We start from the raw sequence: 23,907 nt of genomic DNA, 5'->3' as shown, positions 1-23,907 counted from the left end.
GAGCTAATGATGTTTGTCTGAACACCCATCCTTGAAGTACATGTAACCCACGAGCACCATTTAAGAGCCAAGGGACTTACGGGTTCGTAGGACTTAGGATGAACATGGAACTGTAAGGCAAGATTGGTTTAGGCCCATTTTTTGTCAAGTCATCAACGTCCTTCTTCTCTTCCGCTTTACTTTCAAACTCAACGTTGTTCACTGAAACAGGAATTAAAGGAAACAGAAATCAGAGTTAAAAATGCATCTCCCCTCTGCACAGAGCAGGCTGCCTGCAACAGCTGGATATGCAAACAATGCAGCTGGGATAGAAAACAGCTTTGAATATGTTGATTAAATGTGATGAACAATCATTTGATTATTATCACCGCTATTTACTACAGTACTGCAATTATATTTCTTAACCGCTGTACTGGTGAGCAATACAGCAGAAATGGGCAGGAAATGAAGATGCCCAGAGCAGACAAAGAAACCTTGCATTTATTTGTACAAGAGCTGCCAAAGTGGGGATGGAGAGCCCATCCCAAACATCATAAGCCACTATGGAGAGATGAGCTGGGGATCTTTGGAAAGAAAAAAAGGCAACGAGTCCCACCAACCTCATGATTCTCAACCTTTTCCCACAGATGAGTAGCAGGATTGGCTTTGCAGAACATGAAAGAACAAATTCATAGATGAGCTTTAATACTATTTGTGCTAAGGGCTGGAAAGGACTTCTTGGATCAGCAGGTTTCACGTCTGCATCGTGCACAGCCGTTTTGGCATCGCTCCCCATGTACAAAAGTGTCATGTTCCACCTCACATCAGGCTTTTAACTTACACAACTCCATTTCAGAAGATCATTCTGAATCTCAGTCCCAAAAGGTTGGAAATACGTTCTATAATTTCCATTATAAGTTTACTTGCAGTGGGTTTGTAAGATTATTTACTTAAAATAATGTTCAATATAGGAACTGGAAGACATTTCAGACCGCAAATGCTTTTCTCAGACAGAGAGATTCACTTCTCTATTAATTCACAGGAGCTGGTATCCAAAACCCTCACTCACTTATCATGCCTTAGAAGAAGGGTTTTTTATTCCCTTTTATTTTGCAACAAAATGACATTTCGCTGTGTGTGAGTGACACGTTCCATCAATCCCTTGCTGTATCTCAAGCTAGATACACAGGAAATGGCCAGGAAGGAAAGAGTCTGATAAACTTTGATTGATGGGAACTCAGTATTGCAATAAGGTAAAATCACCAGTTGGGAAAAAAAAGAAGAAAAGATGACAGGTTAAGTCCCGTGTGGCTGACAATGGCAAAGCACGCAGAGCCTCAGCTCTTGGGACTTCTCCATGCCATGCCTGCACAGCTTGGGATGAGCCACAAGCTGCTCAGCGTGTGTCTGGATATGGGGTCTGTCTGCAAAACAGCGTAAACCCGCCCCTATAGACCTATGGCTCTGGATAAGAATAATGACAAGTGGCAGGGGGACAAAGCACTCACTGGGAATGACGGTGGTTTCTCCTGGCGGGGCAGTGATGGTGACAGGGATGTTCACAGTGGTGGTTTTGTCCAGAGGCGGCTGAATCATGCGTGTCACGTTCTTCTGGTTGTCAGCATCTTCTGGCTGCTCCGGCACTTTCTGCAGATAGGTGCTGGGAAGGGTGTGCACCGGGATGCTCACACTCCCACTGGCCTCAATCTCACACTGATTCTCCCTAAGGCAGAAGAGCGGATGTTATTAAATACGCTCTGACAAAGATTCATAGAACATATGCTGCAGCTCCTGCTAGATTTTCCTAGACTGTTCTCTACATAGAAGTCCTTTGCAGAAAATTCACAGGCTGCAGGAAAACCTCCTGGAAGCACAAGGTGCGATCTTTTCCTCTGAGACCTGAAGCGACATCCAAATACAGCATTAAGAGAAACCACGCCAGTGAAAGCAACTTTATTCTAATTAACGAGATTCATAACCGTGTTCCCTGAGTAAGGACACATGGCACTTGCATGCAGCAGTGACATTAGCTCTCCAGCATCAGCTGCTTTCTGAATCAATTCTGACATTCTGCTGCTTAATGTTCTCCCGAGGCCTTATTTAAATGTGGTGATTCTCTTTTCCAGTCCTAAACCACTCTGTAACGTTGTCATAAATGGCTTCTGCAGCTTTTCCTCCGCAGCAGTGACTATATTTCAGTGAGCACATGATCAAATGAAACACTATGCAAAGTGTTTTGAAACCCATCTGAAAGGAAGATAATATAGACAGGAAAATGATTATCTCAGTGCCACTCACAGCTCTCCACGGTGACATGAACTCTATTCTAAGGAATCCCAGTGCAATTTCTTCTCCATCAAATTAATAAAGCTGAAAAGGCAATCTGTCCTTCTTTATTAACTACTCTAAATGCCTCACCAATACTATTTTTCTCACTTGACTTACATAAAAATTAAACAGAATGGGATACATCATTGTTCTTAATGGAAGAACCCATTTTGCTAGCAGCCAAGTGCTGCAGCAACTGGTGATGCAGCCCATAGGCTCAACAATGAAGAGGAGAAAACCTGGAGGACTGAATGTCCCATAAAGGTGTGTTACTCAAACACCAGTTTCCTTCAAAGGCTGTGAAACTCTCTGCTCTGTGTCATGTCCTGGTATATCTGTTGGTACTGACACCAAGGATAATTCGTTCCTGAAACCTGAAGCGCTCTATGGGCAAGCATGGATGAAAACCACCTTTGTGAGCCTCTGTCTATGACGGACTGATGGTTGGACTTGATCTTATTGATCTTTTCCAACCTTAATGACTTAATTCCAATCAGACCACAGCTGATTTATGGAAAATGGCACTGCAGATTATAGTGGTAACTGGCGCGAGTGCAGCAGGAAAGGCAGGAATGCCACATGGAGGGGAAATAAGCTGATTTGAAGCAGGCATTTGGGGTCCCACAGCCCTGAGCTGGCACAGGAGCACTTCCAGTCGCACACTTACTTGGACTGATGATTCTGGTGCTCCTTCTCAGCAGTCTCCCCTTCCTTCTCCCTGTTCTCCTTCTCCACCGAATCGTACGTCGACAACGCCCTGCTTCTGAACCGGTGCCGTCTGTGAGGCTCCTCTCCGTTCTCACCCTTGGAGCCGGGCTCTCCTTCCCGGTTCCCAGACCTCGACCCTCCACGGTGCCGGGTTCTCCGCTCGCTCCTGGCCCCATTGATGGTCCCATTGCCCTCCTTGCCTTGCCGTTCTGCAGAGTGCCGGTGCGTGCGGTGCCTCCGGTGCTCCTTTTCAGCGCCTTCTTCCACCGACCCCCGGCGATGGTGCCTCTTCCCTCCTTCCAGGCCCCTGATGCGCTCACCTTTCCCTTCCTTGCTGCCCCCTTCCACTTCCTTGCTGCGGCTTCTGTGCTGCCTGTGCCTCTCCTCCTTATTGTTGATGCCAGATTCCCCATTTTCATCTTTGGTCACATCACCTTTCTCTTGCTCTCCCAGTTTCTCCTTATCCCGATGCCGGTGATGCTTCCGAGGAGCTTCTGCTCCATCAGTAGAGCTGACCTTGATCTGCTCCACCTCCTGCATATCCACAGGGCTCAGCTTGCTGATGTTGTTCCTCCCTTCACCTCTTGGCTCCACCACCAGTGGCCGATCCAAGTGGGTCTTCATGTCTGGGCGGATGTGTAGGGTCGTGGCGTAGCGCACCCGCTCCTCAGGGTCCAGTTCATTGTACAGAGCCTCACAGCTGGCTCGGAAATTGTGCATCCGAATCTGGCTGGTTCGCTGCTCCCAAACCGACTTGGATTTGGAGGAGTTCTGCTGCTTGCTAACAAGAGGAGGAAGGAGACAAGTTAGCATTCAGCTTCTTGTATTAATTCCCTACAAAGCAAGCACCAAAAACAAAAAAAAAAAGAAAAAAGGAATTTCAGCTGATAGGGGGGATCAGACAGTTAAGCCAAAGAAATTATAGGAATGGAGAGAGAACATGAGCAGGGAAAGCCAGCGGGATCATCAGCGTTAGTTTGTCCCCACACGCTTCAGGCACTTTGAAACAGGCCCCGAGGAAAGGAGTTCTCTTGGTTTCTAAAAGGTGATGATCCCCCTTGAAAGCCTCAGGCATAATCTGAAGGATTATAAATCCTGCCCACCAAAATTGTACAGCACAACTGCAGCTGTGAAGCAGCTCACAGGGCTTCTCCCAAAATCCCTGCACCTTTCTGACCCCAGGGACTGAGAGAGCCACACACAGATGCAGACATGATGAGAACACTTTTATTCCCTGCAGCACTTGCTCCTTTCTGTCCTGTTCTCTGCTACAACCGGAATACCGCTGCTAACATTGCCTTACTTCTTTGATTTTCCAGCACAGCGCCTGGTTTCTGTCCACCCCATGTGAATGTCACATTCTCAGCCAATGCAGGAAGAGAAGATTTGCCTTTCATCCTAAACACTGCAAATCACATTCTGCTTTCCCATAAAATCAAAGTAAATCCACTAGCTTCCATGGAGGAATTCCAGATCTGGCTTGAAGTTGGCACCTTTTTCCTTCTAAACGAAACAACTTTTAACACAGAGAGGAAAAAACATTTCCCTTCCACCACGCTGCTCTCCACCATGCTGATGTTTCCATTTGCTACGCATCAGCCTGGGTTCAGTGGCCGGAGGGGCTGCACAGTGCTCACGAACCCCAACCACTTAACACACACCCCACAAGGCTGCAGAAATAGGGCAGCAGACATCCTTATATACACTCCGGGCTCCCCTGACAATAGCAGAAAGCAGATTTTGTGCGTGTCTGTGCTGATTCAGAGTGTCAGGATCTGTCGCCACGCTCAGCCCCCGGGGAGGCAGCGTTCAGATGGGCTCACGGAGCACAGTGGGAGCTGTCAGAACGGCTTTGCGTCTCAAATGCTCCGCTGGGTTTGGGGTTTGGTTCTTCTCTGTGGGTGCTGCTGCCTGGCTCTGCTAAAAGAGGCAAAAAAACGCGACTTAAATGTTCGCTGCAGATGGGAGAAGGGCACGCAGGCAGGTGCAAAGCAATCTTAACCCAGAAATCAGGGTGAGCACAGCTTATCACCAAAACTACAAATCTAAGCCTCGCTGTTCCCAGAGGGCACATCCAGGGCAAGTTTCCCACCAGCTGAGTACCCAATTGACATCACAAGAGTAGAACAAGTGGCAAAAACCACGGCCCTAAGTGTCAATGCAGGGCACATAGCTCAGATCCCAACTGAATCCCACGTATCACGCAGAGGGCTCATGGGGCACAGCACCCCAGGCTGCCCTACTGACCCCTGGTGCATGAGGTGGACAGCTGGCAGCAACCCAGTAATTCGTTAGGGTTCAGTGCTGGGAAAGGTTCAGCTACTATCACCCATCTACTTGGTTTCAGAGGGAATTAGTAAAGCCTCCTCTGACCGCTTCCCTGCTGCTCCATAGAATATTTCCTATGGGAAGAAGTGCTCCACACTTGCAGCCTTGCACCATCAGAGATGGAGCTGCTTGGCACAGTTGTCCCTGCACATCTTCTGGGATGGATGGGTGAATGGATGGATGCCTTGCTCTGCAGTGCTGCAGATACAGCATTGCCAAACTATAAGCAATGAAAGTAAACCTCCTCACTCCGGGACAGCACACAGGGAAACAAGGCAGCTTGGCTCTATGCACATGCATGTCTGAGCTCTGCAGCACTGTTCTGAGGGCGCATTTCTCACTTCACAATGAAAGTCCTCAGGGTGAGGACCAGCTTCTGCTTAGTGCTTTGAACATCCAGAGAAAGCTGCCAACACCAAAGGGATAAATAGGAAAAACACATTAGAGTTGGTAAAGTGCCTTTATGCTGATTGAGGTCCTCCATCTCTCTCTAAATGGAGCACGGCACAGCCTCCTGCTCCACAGGTGGGCACCATGCTGGGGTGGGATGCAGAATTACATATTCACAGAGGATTTCAGAACCCTCCCATGAAGGTTGGGGTCATTTACCTCAAAGTGGAGGAATGGGCTGCTGTGACAAAGAGTCTCGCTTCAGGAGGGGCCTTTTCATTGTTTCACGTACTCCAAGAACAGAAATCAGCCTCACAACTACCTCTGTGGTACTAAGGGTCCAGTTGTGCTTGACTTGGTGAGCTGGGTGCACACACCAGTAAGAACCTGGAATCCAGCAAGGCACACATTAACTAAGCCTATTTTGCTGAAATTTCTTCTTTACAACAGACACCAGCGTCACAGACTCAAATTTCACAGCACCTAGAAGTGAGATACACCTTTAGCATTGACCCAATAGTGGCAGTGATTGCCAACTGACAGCACCATGCAGCCACCCGCTGGCATTGGTCGCTAAGTCCCAGACCAGGAGGCTCAGAATGACTGCGTCCTTTCTCTTTTCCACATGAAAACTCATCAGAAAAAAAAAGAAAAAAAAAAAGAAAAAAAAAATCAGAACATTTATAAAGTGCAGTAAAACAGAAATCAGGAAAACGCACAGCCTGCCTGCAAGCTCATTACTGCATTCAACCCAGTCGAGAACATCTGGAGCAAGTGACAGCACGCATAAAGCTGCTGCAGGAAATGGGAGCGAAGGAACCGAGCAGGTCGGTCCCTCTGGGGACAGCATTTAGGGTTTTTCAGAGCGAAAGCAGCAGCAACTGGAGGGAACGTGCTGCCTGCTTGTCCAATTCCATTTATCGGGCTTTTGCTTCCTCTATGTTCCCACAGCAACTGAGCACGGCCGTGTGCGGCCGCTTCTCCTCTCCTGTTGCTCTGCTGCACTTCCTCTCCAAGGAGAGCTTTTGAACTTTCTGTGGCACGGCAGGAATGTCACCTTACAACACAGCAGTGCCCTACGGCCGCCTGTGCACACACATCTGCACAGAGATGGAAAAACCAAGCGGGGGCAAAAAGAAGATTGCACTGAGCACCTCCGATGCACTGACGCGACACAAAGGTCAATGCTAATGCACTTTCTCTACAATCACTCCTCATTCTTATTTTCTGTCTACAGAATGTGCTGTGCTCCTTAATGGGGGACCAGCAACACACTCAGTGTTCGAGTCCTCCGGGCTCAAAACACCGTAGGTCGTTATTTCTGCTAACATGCTGCTCTGCGAAGTCCCATCAGTGTCCCTTGGATTAAGCAGCCAGCAGACAAGCAAATCCTATAGCTAGAAAGAAAACCATCACATTTTTCTATAATTGATATTAACGAACTGTTGACTAATATGGGTTCAAATAAAAAAGCTGCCAGCCACTGTACAGACCACTCAGGAAAGGAAAGCATACTTTTAGCCACCTTCTAATCTTAGCCATTCCGTAATGACCAAAGATTTTGTTGTTGTAACCTTTTAAAACAGTGCTGCAGTTAATGGCACTTTGCATCCCAGCACTGCTGGTTTAATCAGCCACCGAAATGCAATCCTCACAATTTTGCTGCAGTAAATAATGAATGAAATCTGACTGCAAACATAATAATTTGATGTTAAAAATACCCAGGTATTAGATTGTGGGTAGGAAAGAGTATGTTCTCATTACAAGTAGGAGGGAATTTCTTGTTAAAATAGAGTATCAATAGAAAATGGGATATAAAAAAACCTTTCAAGAACAGCAATAACAAAAATAAACCTGATTTCCTGTGCATCCATTTGGAGCAGCATTCTCCATGTTTGAATTTTCCACTCAGAAAATACAAAGGCAGCACATGGGTCCAGGGTGGGCACGCACAAAGCTTTATCTCTGCTTTGATAAAACAATTTTCTTCCAGATGAGCTCACTGCTGGCTCTTCACTGTGCTTTGCCCATGACCCGGGAGCTGCAGCCTGGATGCTTTAGCACTTTTTCTTCTTTATGAGCCACATTTCCCTGCCTGGGCTCTCCTGGGAGACGCACTGTGCTCTCACTGAGCGCGTGTGATGGTGCAGATCACAGAAACACCATGATCAAGGATAGCAATGGGAAATGCTGCCCACTCCCTTCCAATATTCCTCTTGAATTTGATTTTGGCTTTATATATTAGATTTATATACGTATACATATATATATATATAAAATTTTCTCAGAAGGAAAATATGTTTCTTTCACAAATTTCCTCCTAATGTCCTTTGGACTGAAACTCTAAATTTTGCATGTGGCCTGAGCAAAAGTTTGGAAAGCTCTCATGCTTCATTGCTGCTCCCAGGCGGTGTCCATGGGCATGATTTCCTACGAGAAGCAGAAGCCAGTATACGCTGCTGCTCGGTATACAAAGACTGCCATCATCACCAGGTTTCATACAGATCTGCAGGGATGCAAGGTCCATCCATGCCAAAGTGTTCTGGAATTCACACAGCAGAAGTTTTGCTGCTTTTACTAAGGAAGACAGAATGATTTCACTCCACCACAGCTCACCAACCTGCATGCTGCTTCCTATCTCTCTAATAGGAAGAGCTTTTAAATATGTGTATATGTATTTAAGTACATTGCATAATAATTCCAGTATCAAAATAAGACTTAGCTTTCCACAAACTCTGATTTGATGACAAGCTAACCCACTGTGAGGTGATTTTACTACAAGCACACCTATGTTTAATCTATAGACAGACATTAAGTTCTCAAAAAATCCAGTCTTGGAACATTTGTTAATTTTTTAATCATGATTACTACTTTATTTCACCTTGGCCTCTGGCATGTGCACATTTCCTTCTCTAGAGTACATTCTGACAGCTGTTCCATAATCACAGAACCACAGAAAGATCATTAAGATCACACAGTCCAACCACTGCCCCATGCCTGTGACTGCTCTGACCATGCCACCCAAAGCAGCATCTCGCCTTTATTCAACACCTCAGGGATGGTGATTCCCCTCCTCCCTGGCAGCCTGTTCTGATGCATCACCACTCTTTCTTAGAAGAAATTTTACCTGGAATCCAACCTGAACCTCCCTTGAGACCAATGCCTCTTGTCCTGTCGCTGTTACTTGGTCAAAGAGGCAGACAGACTGCTACAGCCAAAGTCCCACTGTGAGCTCCAGCCTTCTGATAAAAACCAAGACAAAGCACATCAGGGAATGAAGTCACAGTCCCTGCTTTGTGTAATAATGATGGAAAGAAAGCAGGTGACCCAGACATTGAATATAGAGAAGCAATTGATATGGATGAAGAACGATTTGGGTTCTCGGACAACAAGTGACAAATTTATCTGGTGGAAGACAGTCAACCTTTTTCATTTCCCTCTGCACGCCTCTCTGCTGCTGTCCTGCTGGAAGCTGTTATGGTTGGTGTGGGAAGGAGCTACTCAAAGAAAATCAAATTAAGGTCTTTAAAAAAAATGAAATCATTGGCAGCTGCAGACACTCAGCACTTCTGGAAAGAAGTAAAATCCCCAGCGCTCATTGCATTTAGCACTCTAGAAAATGCCTGAAGAACACACTATTTCTCATGACCAAGCAATGACTAACATCTCTGAATCCTATTAGGAACAAATAACAAACAATAGCAATACAGAGGAAACCTCAAATTCACCTTTTGGGATTCCATCACCCACTGTTATGTAATGATGATTCATATGTAAACCCAGTGTCCCATAACTCTCAAATACATTGAGCTGGAAAAGCATAACATAATCACTCCCTCAGCTGTGCATTATCGCCTATGTACATAGATAACTGCTAACTTCAGTATGGATTTTATACATGTGCTGATTTAGTTAAAGAAACAGAGCATGTCTGTACAAATGAGTGAGTAAAAACCCTTCAGTGAGTAAAAAATGGTCTTCATACCACTTGCAGCGCTTAAATCGTGAATGTTAAAGCATGAAGGCTTGGAATTAGGATCAGAAAGTGACTCACTTTGGGTCTTCTTGGTTGCTTGGGTTTTTTTGTTTGCTTGTTAAGGAACTGCTTCTCGTAGTTTGTCTGTCACTTCCTACCCATTTACAGTTGAAGAAAGAATATAGAAAAAAATGCCCGCCTGTATTTCAAGAGTTTTGAATAAGTTCTGTTCTTTTGGAAGAATGGATTTCCAGATCTTGGTTCTTACTGATGTTGAAGGCAGAAGGAATCCTCTGCCTCTGTATCAACCTAGAGAAACAGAACTGGCATTTTTTGTACCCTTTAAAAGCTTTTTTAAACGACGAGACCACTGCTCAACTTTCATCTTGCACAGAATTTCAACCACTTCCCTGATCAGTATGCTTACAGTAAGAGAACAGATTGACCTTAGAGCATCTGGAACCAATACTAACCTCCAGCCGGGGACATGGGGTGCTGGTGCCTGGCAAGAGTTTATCTATTTGAATTTAAAATAAAAAAAATACATTCCTAACAAGGACATTTATACTGAATACATGAGACCTCTGGATGCTTTCACACTTCACGGAGGCTCTACTGATACTCAATAGCAGCTGGTACTTCTACACATCACACACAATTATGGAGTCCAGATATTGAGCCAAAGCAAGAGTTTTTGCAGGGAAAATGCAAGGGAAATGCTGGGGACACCCACAGAGAAAAAAATGCACATTCAATTAATCTGTCAAAATGGCCCCATTTGGCATAGGAAATTACAGATTACTGCCCAGACAACGCACATTGTTGTTACAGGTAACACAAATTGTATTTGCCTATAAATCAGGCTCTCTCCACATGATTGAAAAGAGGTAAAGTGGCTTTACGTGTAGAGAAACATGATTTTAAGCTGTAGTCATTTGCCAGCCTGGATGAGACAAAAAAGTGCAGGCAAAAGAAAGCTGTCTTTGGGCAGCATATAACTGAAAATCCACCCTAGCAGAGGCCCACCTACACATTTTGGCAGTAAAAATTCAAACATCGTAGAATGGATGCAAGTCATAAGATCCAGGGATGCCTCCTCCTAATTTGCACTGTCTCTGTTGCTACTGGGAAGACAGCAACAGATCTCAATGGCCACTGGATGTGGGCAGATCCTCCTTCCAAGGGGATTCCAGCGCCTGCAGTTTGTTTGAACAATTTAAGTGACTGCTCTGGAAGTTTGCAAAAGGAACAAAACTCCATTCTTTCAGATTTCATTCGTAATTTGCAACCATGGCCTTGGATTGGTTTGGTTCAACTTCAGCTGGAGTGCACCCAAGCAACGAGAAGGAAGACAATCGGGCAGCACCTCTCCTTCATCACTACCTGAACCAAGCTCTCCATTTCGCCTCTTGCCTTCCTTCCTACCAAGTGCAAGGCAGGGTAACAGACCCAAAAGGCAGCAGACTTTCCCCCCATAATGCTGTGCTTGCCTGGAATCCCAGCAGCCAGGCAATGCATTGCAAGAAATGAGCCTGAGATCCACCAGTGGACAAGGACCCCCAGAATGCCCAAGGAGACTGGGAACAAAACAGATGTTGAGAAGCTGGTGGAAAACCTTTGCTTCACTGCATCTTTGCCGTGCTGAACCCTGCTATTGGTGCACGTAAGGACAAACCCACAAGTGAATTGCACTTACTTGTCTCTCCAAAAGCATTAAAGAAGAAAGATAACGTCAAATGGTAACAGTGCAACCCAAAGCAAAGGCACTAAGATGGGTCGGTGACAAGCTGGTGACAAGTTTTGTCGTATTAGTCAGCAGGGAACGATGGTATACTCTACAAACCTGCACTGGTGTCAAAGCACCCGTGATTCACAGCAAAGCCAGCAAGATTTGGTTGTTAGGAAGTGCGTGGAGTGAATGGAAGGTCTACCACTGTGTTTGCTCTGACACGGATGCATAGGAGTTCAATGAGTGCCTCGTTTTTGCAATATCTCAGGAAGGTCAGAGAGCACAGGTAGAAACCATGCTCTCAGGAGTATGAATTTCTAAAGGAGTTTGGCCTCACTTGGGCCCCAATTCCTGAAGTTTCCTTCAGGCTCTCCTCCAGCTTTCTTTCATTTGAAGAGAGCACTCATGGTGGACACCTGTTCTCCTATTGAACCCTAAGTGCAAACACTGGTGGAACATCAAAGCCATCAGCCCAGTACAGAATAAACAGAGAACAAAGTACGAGTGAGAATAAGATGAACCATCAAATGAGGGCAGGGGAGAGAACAGGGAAGATAATTAAGGAAGCAACAGAGGGAAATAATTAGGGGGATGGGAGGACAAAGGAAGGGAGGAGGAGAACTCACAGTCAATGTACGAAACACTACAGAGTTGCTCACGATCAAATCACAAGCATTATATGGCAATGTCGCACACTTTCCAGTCCTTCCACCATATATTGGTCTGGAGGCTTTCCACAATGATGGGAATGATTTTTGGAGAAAACAAGGTGGGGAGTGAAGGCATCAGGAGAGTGGGGGGGAGGAGGAAGAGGGAGGTTTATAAATATAGGTATCATAAATCCATTAACTGAATATTGTAACAGAGAGCAACTCACGGTGAATTTACGCTGGAGACTGACGAGCTGCGAGATACAGTACCTCGAGTTTGCTTTACAAAACTGCACATGCAAAAACAAAACAAACAAAGAAAACAAAAAGTGAGAAGAAAACAAAACAAAACAAAACAAAACAAAACAAAAAACGAAGAAGAGAAGAGAAACCATAAGAGACATTGGGAAAAGACTCATACAGGCTGTGTCCTATCGAATGCAGACTGCGGCGTGCATCTTGGTAGGAGACCAGGCAAGCTTCAGAAAGTGTGGAAGCCAGAGACACACCACCTTCTTGTTCACAAGGAAACAACCAAAATGGAACCAAAAGGGAAACAAAAATTAAAAGGTGAACCAAAAGACACACAATGGTATTAGGAATTTATGCCTCCGTATGTTATACTCACACACTCAAAGTCCTCTGCAGAAGTCATCTTTAGGACCTCAGAGGCCTTTGCAGAAACAGGTGGTGATTGCTGTTACAGCTGTGCTGTAATCATTAGTTCAAGTGGGAGCAGGGTGCAAAGCTGCTCATTCCCACTGTGGCACCCTGATATGAGAGGTGGAAATGCCTGGGAGCAGAGAGGAGCCCCAGCTAGGAGGAGCCTGGGCTGTGCTTGGAGAACCCAAATCCAAATCCAAACCCAAATCCATCCGAGCCGCAGCAGCTGGCGCTAGGCTTCACCAGTTCCATCTTGCATAAGATGCTCTCTGCAGAGGCACCTACCTCTCTCCTCAGCCAGATGCAGGCATGTGTCTGAGCTCAGGCCGTCTGAATATGGCTTGCCATGTCTAAAACCCATAGGTCTGCTGCATCTGAGGCACAGGACTTTTGTTTCAATTGACACCTAGTTTTGTAGATTCTCCTCCATTCAGTGTGTACTTGTGTAGATGCCGTTACAAGGAGGCTGAATTACATCGCGTTAATTCTTTCTTTGGTAGGGGACCTACTCAAAACCAGGTTTCTAAATATCTTGACAGTTGTTGGCTTGAGGTGCTAATTTTTCACAGTTACAAACAATAACTTTTATAAATTCACATCATCTGAAGATGTGAAGATCTCTCAGATGAAGGAAAGATAAAATCCCTTCACCTCCTGAATTTGTCTTTTTGGTTGCAGCATTTTTTCCTTCAATCGTCAAACAACCAATGTTATGAAAGCCAGCAGGTCCAATTAAAAATCTAATGTTCTTTGGATACCACAGGAGTAGAATTTTAAATACACATTTCCTTAAAATTACCAGAATGCCTTGAAGAGAAGCGTTGGCCCAGGTGGAGTGTATAACTCAACCACCCAGAGGCCAAGAAAACTGCAGCGTAAAGGCATTATGAAAGGCGTTTGTGAACATTTCACTTGGAGCAAACAATCTGGTAAAGTGTTCTGCCCAAACTTCAGAGTTTTCTACATTCCACGTTTCCACAGCCCCTGCCTGCACAAATGCCTTACGCATAGGAAAGGAAATACTGAGCAGAACAGGTGGGAAAGCTGTGATAGAGGAGAACATAATGGGTTGCTTTCATTTACCTGGGAGTCGGCACCGATGCTGTGCAACACCTGTGGAACTGTTGCTTGGAATTGCTGAAAGCAGCTCTCAATGTCACACGGCAGAAGGCTTGCTTTTATCTGTGCATGTATCCCTGCCTCGTTTGGTGCAGTGCAGGGTGGAGGCCATGCTGTGATCCTGCCAAATATCCTTGTAGCCTGGCCAGACAGCGTTATGCAAGTCCTGCAGCATTCCAGGTTTACTCCTGGACTTTTTGAAACCGTGACCGACTAAATTTCCACTAGAATTGCAGAGTGGAAAGCGAAAATAAAGACAGCCTCCTTTTCCAAGTCGAAATGATGAAGTACTTGAGCTTCACTTACCATTGAGAGGGACACAGAGCACGAGAGTGTCTTTCTGTGTAGCCGTTAGGGTCATCGTTACATCAACAGCAAGGGCAAAAAGGAAAGCTACCAGGAGGAATCACCGTACCTCACACATCCACACACATCAGGAGAAAAGAAAGGGAAGGAGTCACACGCCAGCAAGAGAGAAAGAACACCTCTGCTAGTCTACACACTGTCAAACACAGGAACTGTGGTGAGTGTTCAGGCATACATCTTGCTGGGTTCTGTTGGGTACCAGCAGCCCAACAGGGATTTTGAAACAGACCACGGTATTCCCAAGACAAAAGGAAAACATGGAGCCTCTGAGATGGAAAAATGTCCTAGAGAAATAAAGCAGCTCCCCCCTCCCTTTGTCCCCAGACCTGTACAAAAGGGACAGACACCTCTGAGAAGTCACTGTGAAGTGCCACCTCTGTTTGTTCTCACGGTTTGTTAATGAGCAATCAGCTCACTCGTGTTACCAGGCAGCATTTACCTGTAGGCACACAATTAACACATCAGCTGCTTGGGTCAAACGTGTGAGGAACCAGTAGAAACCAGGCAGGACCAGGACAGGTCTTTGGGGTTCTGTTGATGCTGTTGGTGTCAAGTTTTGAAAAATTCTGGTGGTCAAACCTACAGACAGTGCTCAGCTCTGGTGCCATAACAGTCACTACCACCTCCTACAAAGTGTCATCCATCATATCTGAGAAATTCTTCTTCCATAGAGAACTCACACCCCATAGCTAATGCTTGGATCATTTCCTTTGGTCTGGCTACCACGATGACACAATATTGCATAGAATTAAGAAATACTAAGTGAAAAAAAAGAGGCGTAAGTTTCTCTTAGCGTGACTCAGACGTGACTACATAATAGGTTCCTTCAAATTTAGCATTTGCTTTCTGTTGTGAATGCTGTCTTAAGACTCTTCCCAAGGCAGGCCAATGGAAAATGCATAGAAATAAATGTGGAGGCAGTTTTAGCCAGCAATACAGGGTCCATGGAGCAGCTGTGGGTGAAACTTGTGCTGGGCTTTGGGCTCATGAATTCTCCCACTGGCCTGCTGGCCCATGCCCATGTCCTGTGTGCTCGGTGCAGCCCCTTTTGTACGGGACATTGGTGCAGCTCTGGCCGGAATAGAACAGGCAGGGTATTCAGGTTTGGATTGGCAAAGAAACAAGTTCATTTACAGAATGTAAAACCACCTGCAGTGGAGCCTTTGTGCTGCCTGTGGAAATCAGCCTGGCAGCGCTCCTTCAATTGACACCTTGAGGCTCTACGCACATTCATTCCCCGTTTTCCCTCCTCCTCCATTCTCACCACCAAGGAAGCTGCACCAATGGCTTGCTCAAAGACCCATCGATCCATACAGCTGCTCAGTTCCAGAGGCTGAGTGGTTTCAACGTTGTACAGAACAGAGGGTCTTAAAGACAATGCTGGGCAAACTGGACAAACCCAGAAACTCACCTCCAGAAACAACAAAGCAAGGAAAATGCTAAACAGAAAACAAAAGTCACAAAAATAAGAATGAAACAATGGGCTAAAATTAAAGCACAATTGCTCATGTTAAACAAATACTCCGTTCTAAAGCAAACTGCAACAATGACAGAAACAATGCACCATCCTAGCTTTTAAATCTTGAAAAAACACAAAACAGAAAAGCCCAAGCGGGATAGAGTTCACCAGGTGAAGAAAGAAATTGTGGTCAGAAGAACTCGTTCATGTAAGTCCTTTGGTGGAGCAGAAGACAGAGACATCCTGGGAGAGCACTGAGTTATGAGGTACAAACGAAGCGCAGGTTGAATATTGTAACAAAGCACCTTGAGCCAGTTTGCAAGACAGATGATATCTGGATGCTGCTGTAATAATGACTGTTTCATCAAAACAGACCCCTTTATACAGCGGTGCTTCACCGCATATCAAGCAATAAAACAATTTGTGGATCACGTGGGGCTGTGAAGGTCACAGAGCAGGTTGACAAAGTAAATTAGCAAACTGGTTCGTAAGTCCAGGAAATCGTATTTTGCAAATGATGCAGTAAACATTTCCCAGAGCTGAGCTGCTGAGAGGCTTAAATAGCAGAGAGCAGAACAACCACTGCAGATGAACTGCAGGGACGTGAGCACGCAAACCACAACTGTGCTCTGTATTTGCATAGCAAAAATGCTAGAGGTGGAGAAGCAGGTACACTACAGAGTATGCAATGGCCTTGAAGGAGGCTTAGAGGAAGGTGTGCTCTCACAGTCCTTGATGTGGGACAGACAAAGGAAAGCAGCAAAACAGCAAGCACAGCACTTCACTGGTGAAACAGCAGGATGAGCAAGGGGACTTTCACCAGCCTGAGCCCCAGGATGGCTTTAGCACCTCTGCAGGAGGTGGACAAGCACACCGGGATGTGAATATCATTGAAGAAATGCAAGTCATGGTGTCCTCTGTGTTTCAACACCTGACAGACCTGGTTTTGTTGGTGAAGGCAGAGAAAACGATGATGTTCTCATGGTACTGACTCATGACACAGATGCTCATTGCTGTAGAAAATCATTTTCCTACATTTTGAAAATAAAACGGAAGTAGAAAAAACAAAAGCAGTAGTTCTAAGGGTAAACTGGTAATGCAGATCCAGAACTGGGTTTGCAGCTGGACCTTGGTGTCTCAGTGCCAGCTTTTCCCTGACTTGCTCACCAGCCACTGTCTTTCTCCTAAACCAAAGCACAGCATCACACCACACACCATGAAGAAAAAAATCTACTGAAACCAGGACAGGTTACCCAATTCCTACAGGGCTTTGTTTTTGGCAATGATGTTCCCATATGCCAAGAATCCTGCTTCCAAGCATGCCCAGCACCTTTCCATTCTCTGTGGTGTTGAGCCATTCATGGTTCCTCACACCAAATCTATGGTGGGATTCCATCAGCATGTCCAGGTTTGAATAACAACAGAGTTTGATTTAACAAGTCTTGCCATCAACACAGCATCTGCTCTGCCTTCAGGACCATAAGAAGTACCAGGGTATGTCCAGCTGTCAACCACGAGTCCCTGCCACCAGCCCTACTGGGCAGGATAACAGTAGCTAAGGCATCAGTGCTGCAAACCCTAAAGCTGTAGCTGCTATGTGTCTCTGGTGTTCTCACTATGGATTAATTTCTACATTAAATATTGCTTTGGCATGCAGTCATTAAACATTTTTTGGATCATCAGCCAGCAACCCATCTGTACTTCTATTTCTCTCTCACAGTACTCCTAGCTTCTCCCTTGCCTCCTGTGGGTTACCATCCATTTGGTCATCAACCTATTGACTTTCTGAGTGGTTTTTTTGGTTGTTTTTTTTTTTCAAACTAAAGCTCAGCATGCTTTGCAAGTGCCCTCGTAAGCACCTCAGTGGCACCACAGGGAGATAAATAGAAGCCACAGGACATTTGGTAGTGGATGGCCTTCAATACAGCACACATGTTGCTGCCGTGGTTTGTAGATGTGAAAGGAACAGACTGCACATCCACGTGTTCACTTGTAAGCCTGCTTTTACACATGGCAGGATCTAGGCAGATACAATTTCAAGCAAAAAGAACCAGAAATCCATGATTTTGTACTCACTTTCAGTTTTGGTCACAAAACTGCCCCTATGCTGTAGAAAACCAGGTGAAAACCTGGTGAAAAAGTCAAGGAACAAGGTTACTTTAAGTGACTAACAATGTGGTGAGAAATCTTAGCTCCATTAAAGTGCTTTTTCTGGGTTCTAAAAAGTCTTCACACGCACTGTACTGTTGATTAAAAATAGAAGAAAGTTAGCATCATTATCTTGTGCTACAAAATAATAGCTCCAGGAAATTCATCAGAACAAAAGCAAATGTCCTTGTGTGACTTCTTGTCTAGACTGGACAGGAAATCACTGTAAGAAGAGGATTATATTTAAAACCAACAAACAGAGATGGCATAAATAGATGATTAAAGCAGAAATTGCAAAATAAAATGGGAAGGAGAAGACAGTCAAATGAACAACATTCTTTTCTTTCACGTATAACAAACTGGCTCCATTTGGCTCATTGACTATGATGAAGTGGATTAAGCTCCCCCTTAAAAAAGGGTCCCCTGGGACAGCTTTATGCTTATCATACAGTAGTTTTAATGCCATTACGTACACAAACCTCCCAGAATTACAAACTCAAAGTGAAATAGATGCTAACACTTCACCTGGTGAAATCTATCTTAGGGCAGCTTAAAAAAAAAAAAAAAAAAAAGCTTCTAAATTACAGTTATAAGGAGGCAAAAGATGAGACAAGGAAAAACAGTAACAAACTGAAAGAAGTACTGCAGCCCACGGTTAAGTGATCAGTTCAGTCAACCTAAAGCCCTATCAGTAACAGAGATGGTGTAAAGCATTCACAGAGTGCTACAGGATGCTCCAGTCGAACAGATGTGTGACAGCACTGAGAAGCAGAAACCACGAGACTGAAGTCTCAAATAACAAAACAGCGCTTACGCGGCTATGGAAATGTTGGCTGCAGACATGGGGCTGACTTCTGCTACCTCCTTGGCCTTCTGCAGGGCGAGCTTCTGGTTGGTGGCTTCCTCCATCTCCTCCTCATCCTGGTGCAGAAAATCAGACAGATCAGAGCCTGCATGGTGCAACGACAACACCTAGAGTTTCCCAAGGCATGGGTGCAATGTGACTGGCACTGCTTTGCCATGAGAAAAGTGGAAATTCATTAAAAAAAAGGCAGAATCTCAAAACCTCTTGCAAGGTAGGGTTTCTCTCTCAGCAAAGAGATGGGAAATACAAGGTTTGGTCAAATGCTCAGTGCATCTTTACTAGAATACATCTCCCTTGTGAAGCTCTTACCTCTTTTGGGTCTCTTCTTATCACTCAGTGCTTTGGCACAAGGAGAGAGACCTGAGCAGAATTGTGACACCTCTGAGGTAAAGGCAGCCTCATTCATCACGCACTTACATGTGCAAAAGCATTCAGAAGCCTACAGCCTAACAAAATGGGACACTCCCAAAGCCAACATGAACTATCTGAAGCAGCAGACCCAGCAGACAACAAAGGGTTTGACTGGCCCTGCTCACACCAGTTTTATCCCAAATACTACCACTGATTTCAGGTGTATCAGAGGATGGAGTGGGTGAAAACAGAAAGGAGAAGACAGAGTAGACTGAAGCAGATTAAAGGGACAGTCAAGCACAGCTCAGAAAGCTGGTCATGTTTGCGAGTTCTACACGTTCCTCAGATCACCTATGAGGGTTATTTTTTGGACTGCAAATTCCCACAGAGTACAACTGTGATTTATTTCCTCCCACCTGCTGTGATTACAACAGAACACTGCTTAAAATCAAACTGTAGGATCTTTAGGACTGGAATGAGAACAAAAAGCAAAACAAGCAGCATCCCATTCAACTCCAGTAGTCACATGGCTTGAACTTCCTTTGAACTTTCCAGCTAGTTAACTTAGATAGGAAATGATGCCCCATCCCTGGAGGTGTTCAAGGCCAGGTTGACTGGGCCCTGGGCAGCCTGATCTGGTATTAAATGTGGAGGTTGGTGGCCCTGCATGTGGCAGGGGGTTGGAGCTTCGTGATTCTTGAGGTCCCTTCCAACCCATTCTGTGATTCTGTGACAAGAAAATGAGGCCAAAGTACAGACACTATGGCAACATCCACACCACTGTCAGGGAAGAACCACACGTCAAGATGACAGCAGTCAGCAGCTCCTTTGTCAAGGACCCCAGACCTGCATCTGCCCTTCAGAGGTAAACTGTGAAACAGTTATGCTTAAAGCAACAAAAAACAGCAGTAAGACAACCAGCTTTGAAATAGGAAGGCATGTAGGTTTATCATGGAATCGTGTGAGTTAGAAGGGGTGCTTAAAGGTCCTTTAGTCCAACCTCCCTGCAGTGCTCAGGGACCCATCCTGAAGGCCTTTTCTCCCTTAGGAGGAAAAAGAAATGATAGGTAATTAATTAAAAAATCTGGTTCCATTACAATTTCAAACCTTTCAGGCTGCTGAGACAGGCCACCAACAGAAGCCTTGCTTATACCAAGCAAGAAGCCTTACACCAAGTCAGCAGTCCATATTTCTCAATGGCTGACTTCCAGTATATGTACTGATGGCTTAGAAGCAGCCTGTAAATCAGTGCTATCTGCAGAATATGAATATTTTGAGAAATAAATTCCCCAAAGAGGAGTCTTCCAAGGCTTTTCTTTCAGCAGGTATATTGAAGCTGTTTCTTCTCTTGGGGAGCTCTTTATTTTTCTCCACCTAAAGCACCAGGTGCAGATTTTACCATCTTTATAAAATTTCTGGCTTCTATTCTATGTTCCCCAGTGCATCCACAGCACAGCGAAATACTCACTGTCGTAAGGGCAGCCATCCCTAACTCAGAGCAAGCACATTCTTTCTCAGATGACTGCTTAATAACATTTTTGTAGCTCCTTCTACACAGAGATCTGTGATCACTTTATGAATGTTAATTAATTCCCTGCCTGCTTTGTGTGCTGCAGTGTCTCATGGGGGCACGGGATCATCCTGCTCTGTTTGAAGCATACAGGACTGACGGTGCATGACTGAGGTGAGCTCTGAACTGTGACATTAGAGCCACCTCTGGGAGCCCCATCATCACCTCATGATAAAGGCACTGCCTATAGGGACCAAAGTATTGTAAGCAGGAGCTGAGTTCGACATCTTCATCAAAACCACAGTTTACCACCTGGTAACGCCTGGCTTCAGTGCTAATGATAATTATGTGCATAGTTAACATCCAATTAAAGACCTCTCCATTGGGTTGGATGAGAAGCCTCCGTGGCTTAGAAGACTCTTGTCTTCTTGAAGACTCTTGTCTTCAACCTATAATATCTGGGGAATTCTGAACTAATTTTATGTAAAATTCACACATCCCTCCTACTGTATGTTTTTATCCAGCCTTCTCAAAGATTGTTTGGAGCAGAGATCAGACGACGTACCTGAAGCTTTCAGGTGTTTTTTTAGGAAGGCAGAGGGCTTCACAGCTCACCCACCCATGGCAGCTTCCCACGCCAAGATGAAGAATGGCAGAGAATCCTAGAATGGCTTGGGTTGGAAGAGACCTCAAAGATCATCTGGCTCCAACCCTCAAGCTGCAGGCAGGGCTGCTGTGTCATGTTGTGACACCAAAGAGCAAATTGGAAGCAAATTTGGGGGACAATTTCAGAGTCTACACTGAATTAGCAAATGAGAAGAAAAACCTGCCAACACATAAGAAAAAAAAAAAGCAGAGAGCAGCCTAGAGGGATTGGAGACAGTTCTGAGAAGTGTAGAAACAATGCTGACATTGTAAAGTCAGAGCCAACACAGAAAGGAGAAAGACTCAGGGATGGAGAAGCAAAGGCTGGATAACAGATCTGTTCATAGAATCATAGAATGGCCCGGGTTGGAAGGGACCTCAAGGATCATGAAGCTCCGTCCCTCCTTGTGCATTCAAGGCCACCAATCTCCATATCTAACACTAGGCCAGGCTGCCCAGGGCCCCATCCAATCTGGTCTTGAACACCTCCAGGGATGGACGGGGCATCACAGCCTCTCTGGGCAGCTGTTCCAGCTCCTCACCACTCTCTCTCTAAAGAACTTCCCCCTGACATCCAACCTCAGTCTTTCCTTCCTCAACTTCAAACCATTTCCCCTTTTCCTGCTGTTATCAACCCTTTTAAAGAGTAGATTCCCCTCCTGTTTGTAGGCTCCCTTTAGGTACTGGAAGGCTGCAAGGAGGTCACCCCACAGCCTTTTCTTCTCCAGGCTGAGTTCTGTAACAACCACTGGATGATCAAATTAAACACAGCTGCAGCTCTGCTGCCCCTTGGTACAGGTCACAGGGCCCAACTAGGGCAACAGTAAAGGAAATCCAAATTCACACCCAGAACTGAGAACACTGGTTAAAATGCTTCAGTCCTGATGTCTGGGAAGCTTTCTGTCTTCCCAAAATAGAGGCAGGTACAAACTGCTTATGGTTCTCCCACAGTATATGCAGCACTGATCTTGATTAGTTTTACAGCATAAATGTCAAGAACATCTCCTGAGATCAACTGACTCCTGAGTAACTTAATTATAACTCCAGGCCATTTTTGGTTTTGCATGATCATATTTACTTAGCAATAAATCTCTCATTCTCCAGGTTTGCCATACAACTGAATTGCTTTAATCTTTTCCCTCTGCTTTTGAAACTCCCAGAGATATTTTTTCTCCTTTTTTTTTTTTTATCATAAGTAAAATTAAAGCAAAAAAAGAAGTTTCTTAAGAAGTTTTATGATTTTGTAATGCCGCTGAATCCATCAATATTTAATTACACTTTATAAACATAAACAAAGTCGGGTTTCTGACCCTTCCAGTCAGCTGCTGAAATGTTCAGGAGAAAGTGCTATAAGGATTAAGAAAGAAATGGGATGAGCTTCATTACCCAACTATACAAGCAGAAGTTTGTAAAATATAGCTGCTAAGGTAAATACAGGGCTTGTGCACCAGCAATCACTGGCTTAGAGCAGTGGGCTGTGCACACATCCACCTCCACCTCGTGAGAGCAAAGGTGTGCAAACCAAGCCCAGTGCTGCTGAGCATCACCGAGTACAGCACAGCCAGGAACAAAAAGTGTGCAATAACCCAAATGCAAACTGCAGCGATTGGAATCCTTTCTGTGCTGTACAGAGGCTGTTTCCATAGGGAATGCTCAATATAAATCTAAGCACACAGCAGAGCTCCAGCAGTGACTCTTCCAGCTCGTGCCAGGACCCGGCTTTCTGCCTCTGCTGTGCTTTGGATTGCTCTGCACCTGCTAGGAGGTGGGAAGGTTCCAACATTTTGGCTTTAAACTCACTGTGACCTCTTCAAGTTGTTTTCCAGAGTTGATTGGAGAATATTAATTCTTTGATTCAAACTCCACAACACACGAAGCACCAGCATGAGACAGCAAAGGCAGCCACACACCACCTGTGACTCCCCACGCCGAAGCCTCAGACACACAAGTCAGCCAAAACCCATTAATTCTTTCGCCTCTGCTCTTGAAAAAAAGCAAATGCTACAGAAGTGTGTTCACCTCCACACAGCAGCAACACGAGCAATGCCTGCTGCCTGCCCTGGCATGAAGAAATGGAACAGTTTGCAGAATCAAGCCTCGAGAACCAAACAGAACGGAATGAGAGCGGACCTCTGGGTTCTTATCAGCAGTGTAAATTGGCACACAGAGGGACAGCGTGAATGGAAGTCTCTGCTTTAGGTCCAGCAGCTGTGGCCCAAGTTTGAAGAACCAGAAGTCACGTACTTACCTTGGTCAGCTCTTGGGCATTGGCCAGGTTGTCAACGGCGATGGCCAAGAAGACATTCAGGAGTGTATCTGTTGGGGAGCAGCTAAGGAAAAATCTTCACGTAGCAAACAGAGAAAGCAATTACTCTTCTCCTACACTACAGCCTTCTTTCTCCACTTCCAATCATGGCTATATTACTGGTGGATCCCCTGCACCACTGCTCTATCGTCTTTATTTCTAACTCACCAGGAGTAGCATGTGCTGGGCACCCACCTGACTTCACCAGCAACACGTCCTGAGGGGATACACACACCCACACACACAGGATTTCACCATCATTTATCCTTCCTGCTTAACAGAACAACTGGTAGCTCCTGGAAATTGGCCATTATAAAGGCCATGTTAGCATACAAAGACATTGGGCAACACGAAAAGGCTGAGCTGAGATCAGTGCTGTGCCACGTGC

At 45.2% G+C, this 23,907-nt stretch overlaps 1 protein-coding gene across 10 annotated transcripts in view; it reads right to left on the bottom strand.

Moving 5' to 3' along the window:
• Positions 1-23,907, bottom strand: part of LOC128073142 (voltage-dependent N-type calcium channel subunit alpha-1B-like) — a 260,445-nt gene that overhangs the window by 65,870 nt on the left and 170,668 nt on the right. For 6 of the 10 annotated variants that reach the window (XM_052667604.1, XM_052667607.1, XM_052667610.1 and 3 more), the window contains 6 exons: positions 23,463-23,530; positions 18,658-18,764; positions 12,316-12,378; positions 2,975-3,796; positions 1,488-1,702; positions 81-201 (listed from right to left, as the gene is read on the bottom strand). In XM_052667604.1, the coding sequence (XP_052523564.1) occupies positions 81-201; positions 1,488-1,702; positions 2,975-3,796; positions 12,316-12,378; positions 18,658-18,764; positions 23,463-23,530 (1,396 nt within the window). The remainder of the gene's footprint in view (positions 1-80; positions 202-1,487; positions 1,703-2,974; positions 3,797-12,315; positions 12,379-18,657; positions 18,765-23,462; positions 23,531-23,907) is intronic. The other 4 variants (XM_052667614.1, XM_052667605.1, XM_052667609.1 and 1 more) reach the window with 1 other exon arrangement.

Source organism: Tympanuchus pallidicinctus, unplaced genomic scaffold (genome assembly GCF_026119805.1).
Source record: "Tympanuchus pallidicinctus isolate F22 unplaced genomic scaffold, pur_lepc_1.0 scaffold8, whole genome shotgun sequence".
Classification (NCBI taxonomy): Eukaryota; Metazoa; Chordata; class Aves; order Galliformes; family Phasianidae; genus Tympanuchus; species Tympanuchus pallidicinctus.
The sequence above is the reverse complement of the archived record's forward strand: the minus strand, read 5'-3'. Positions and strand labels throughout refer to the sequence as shown.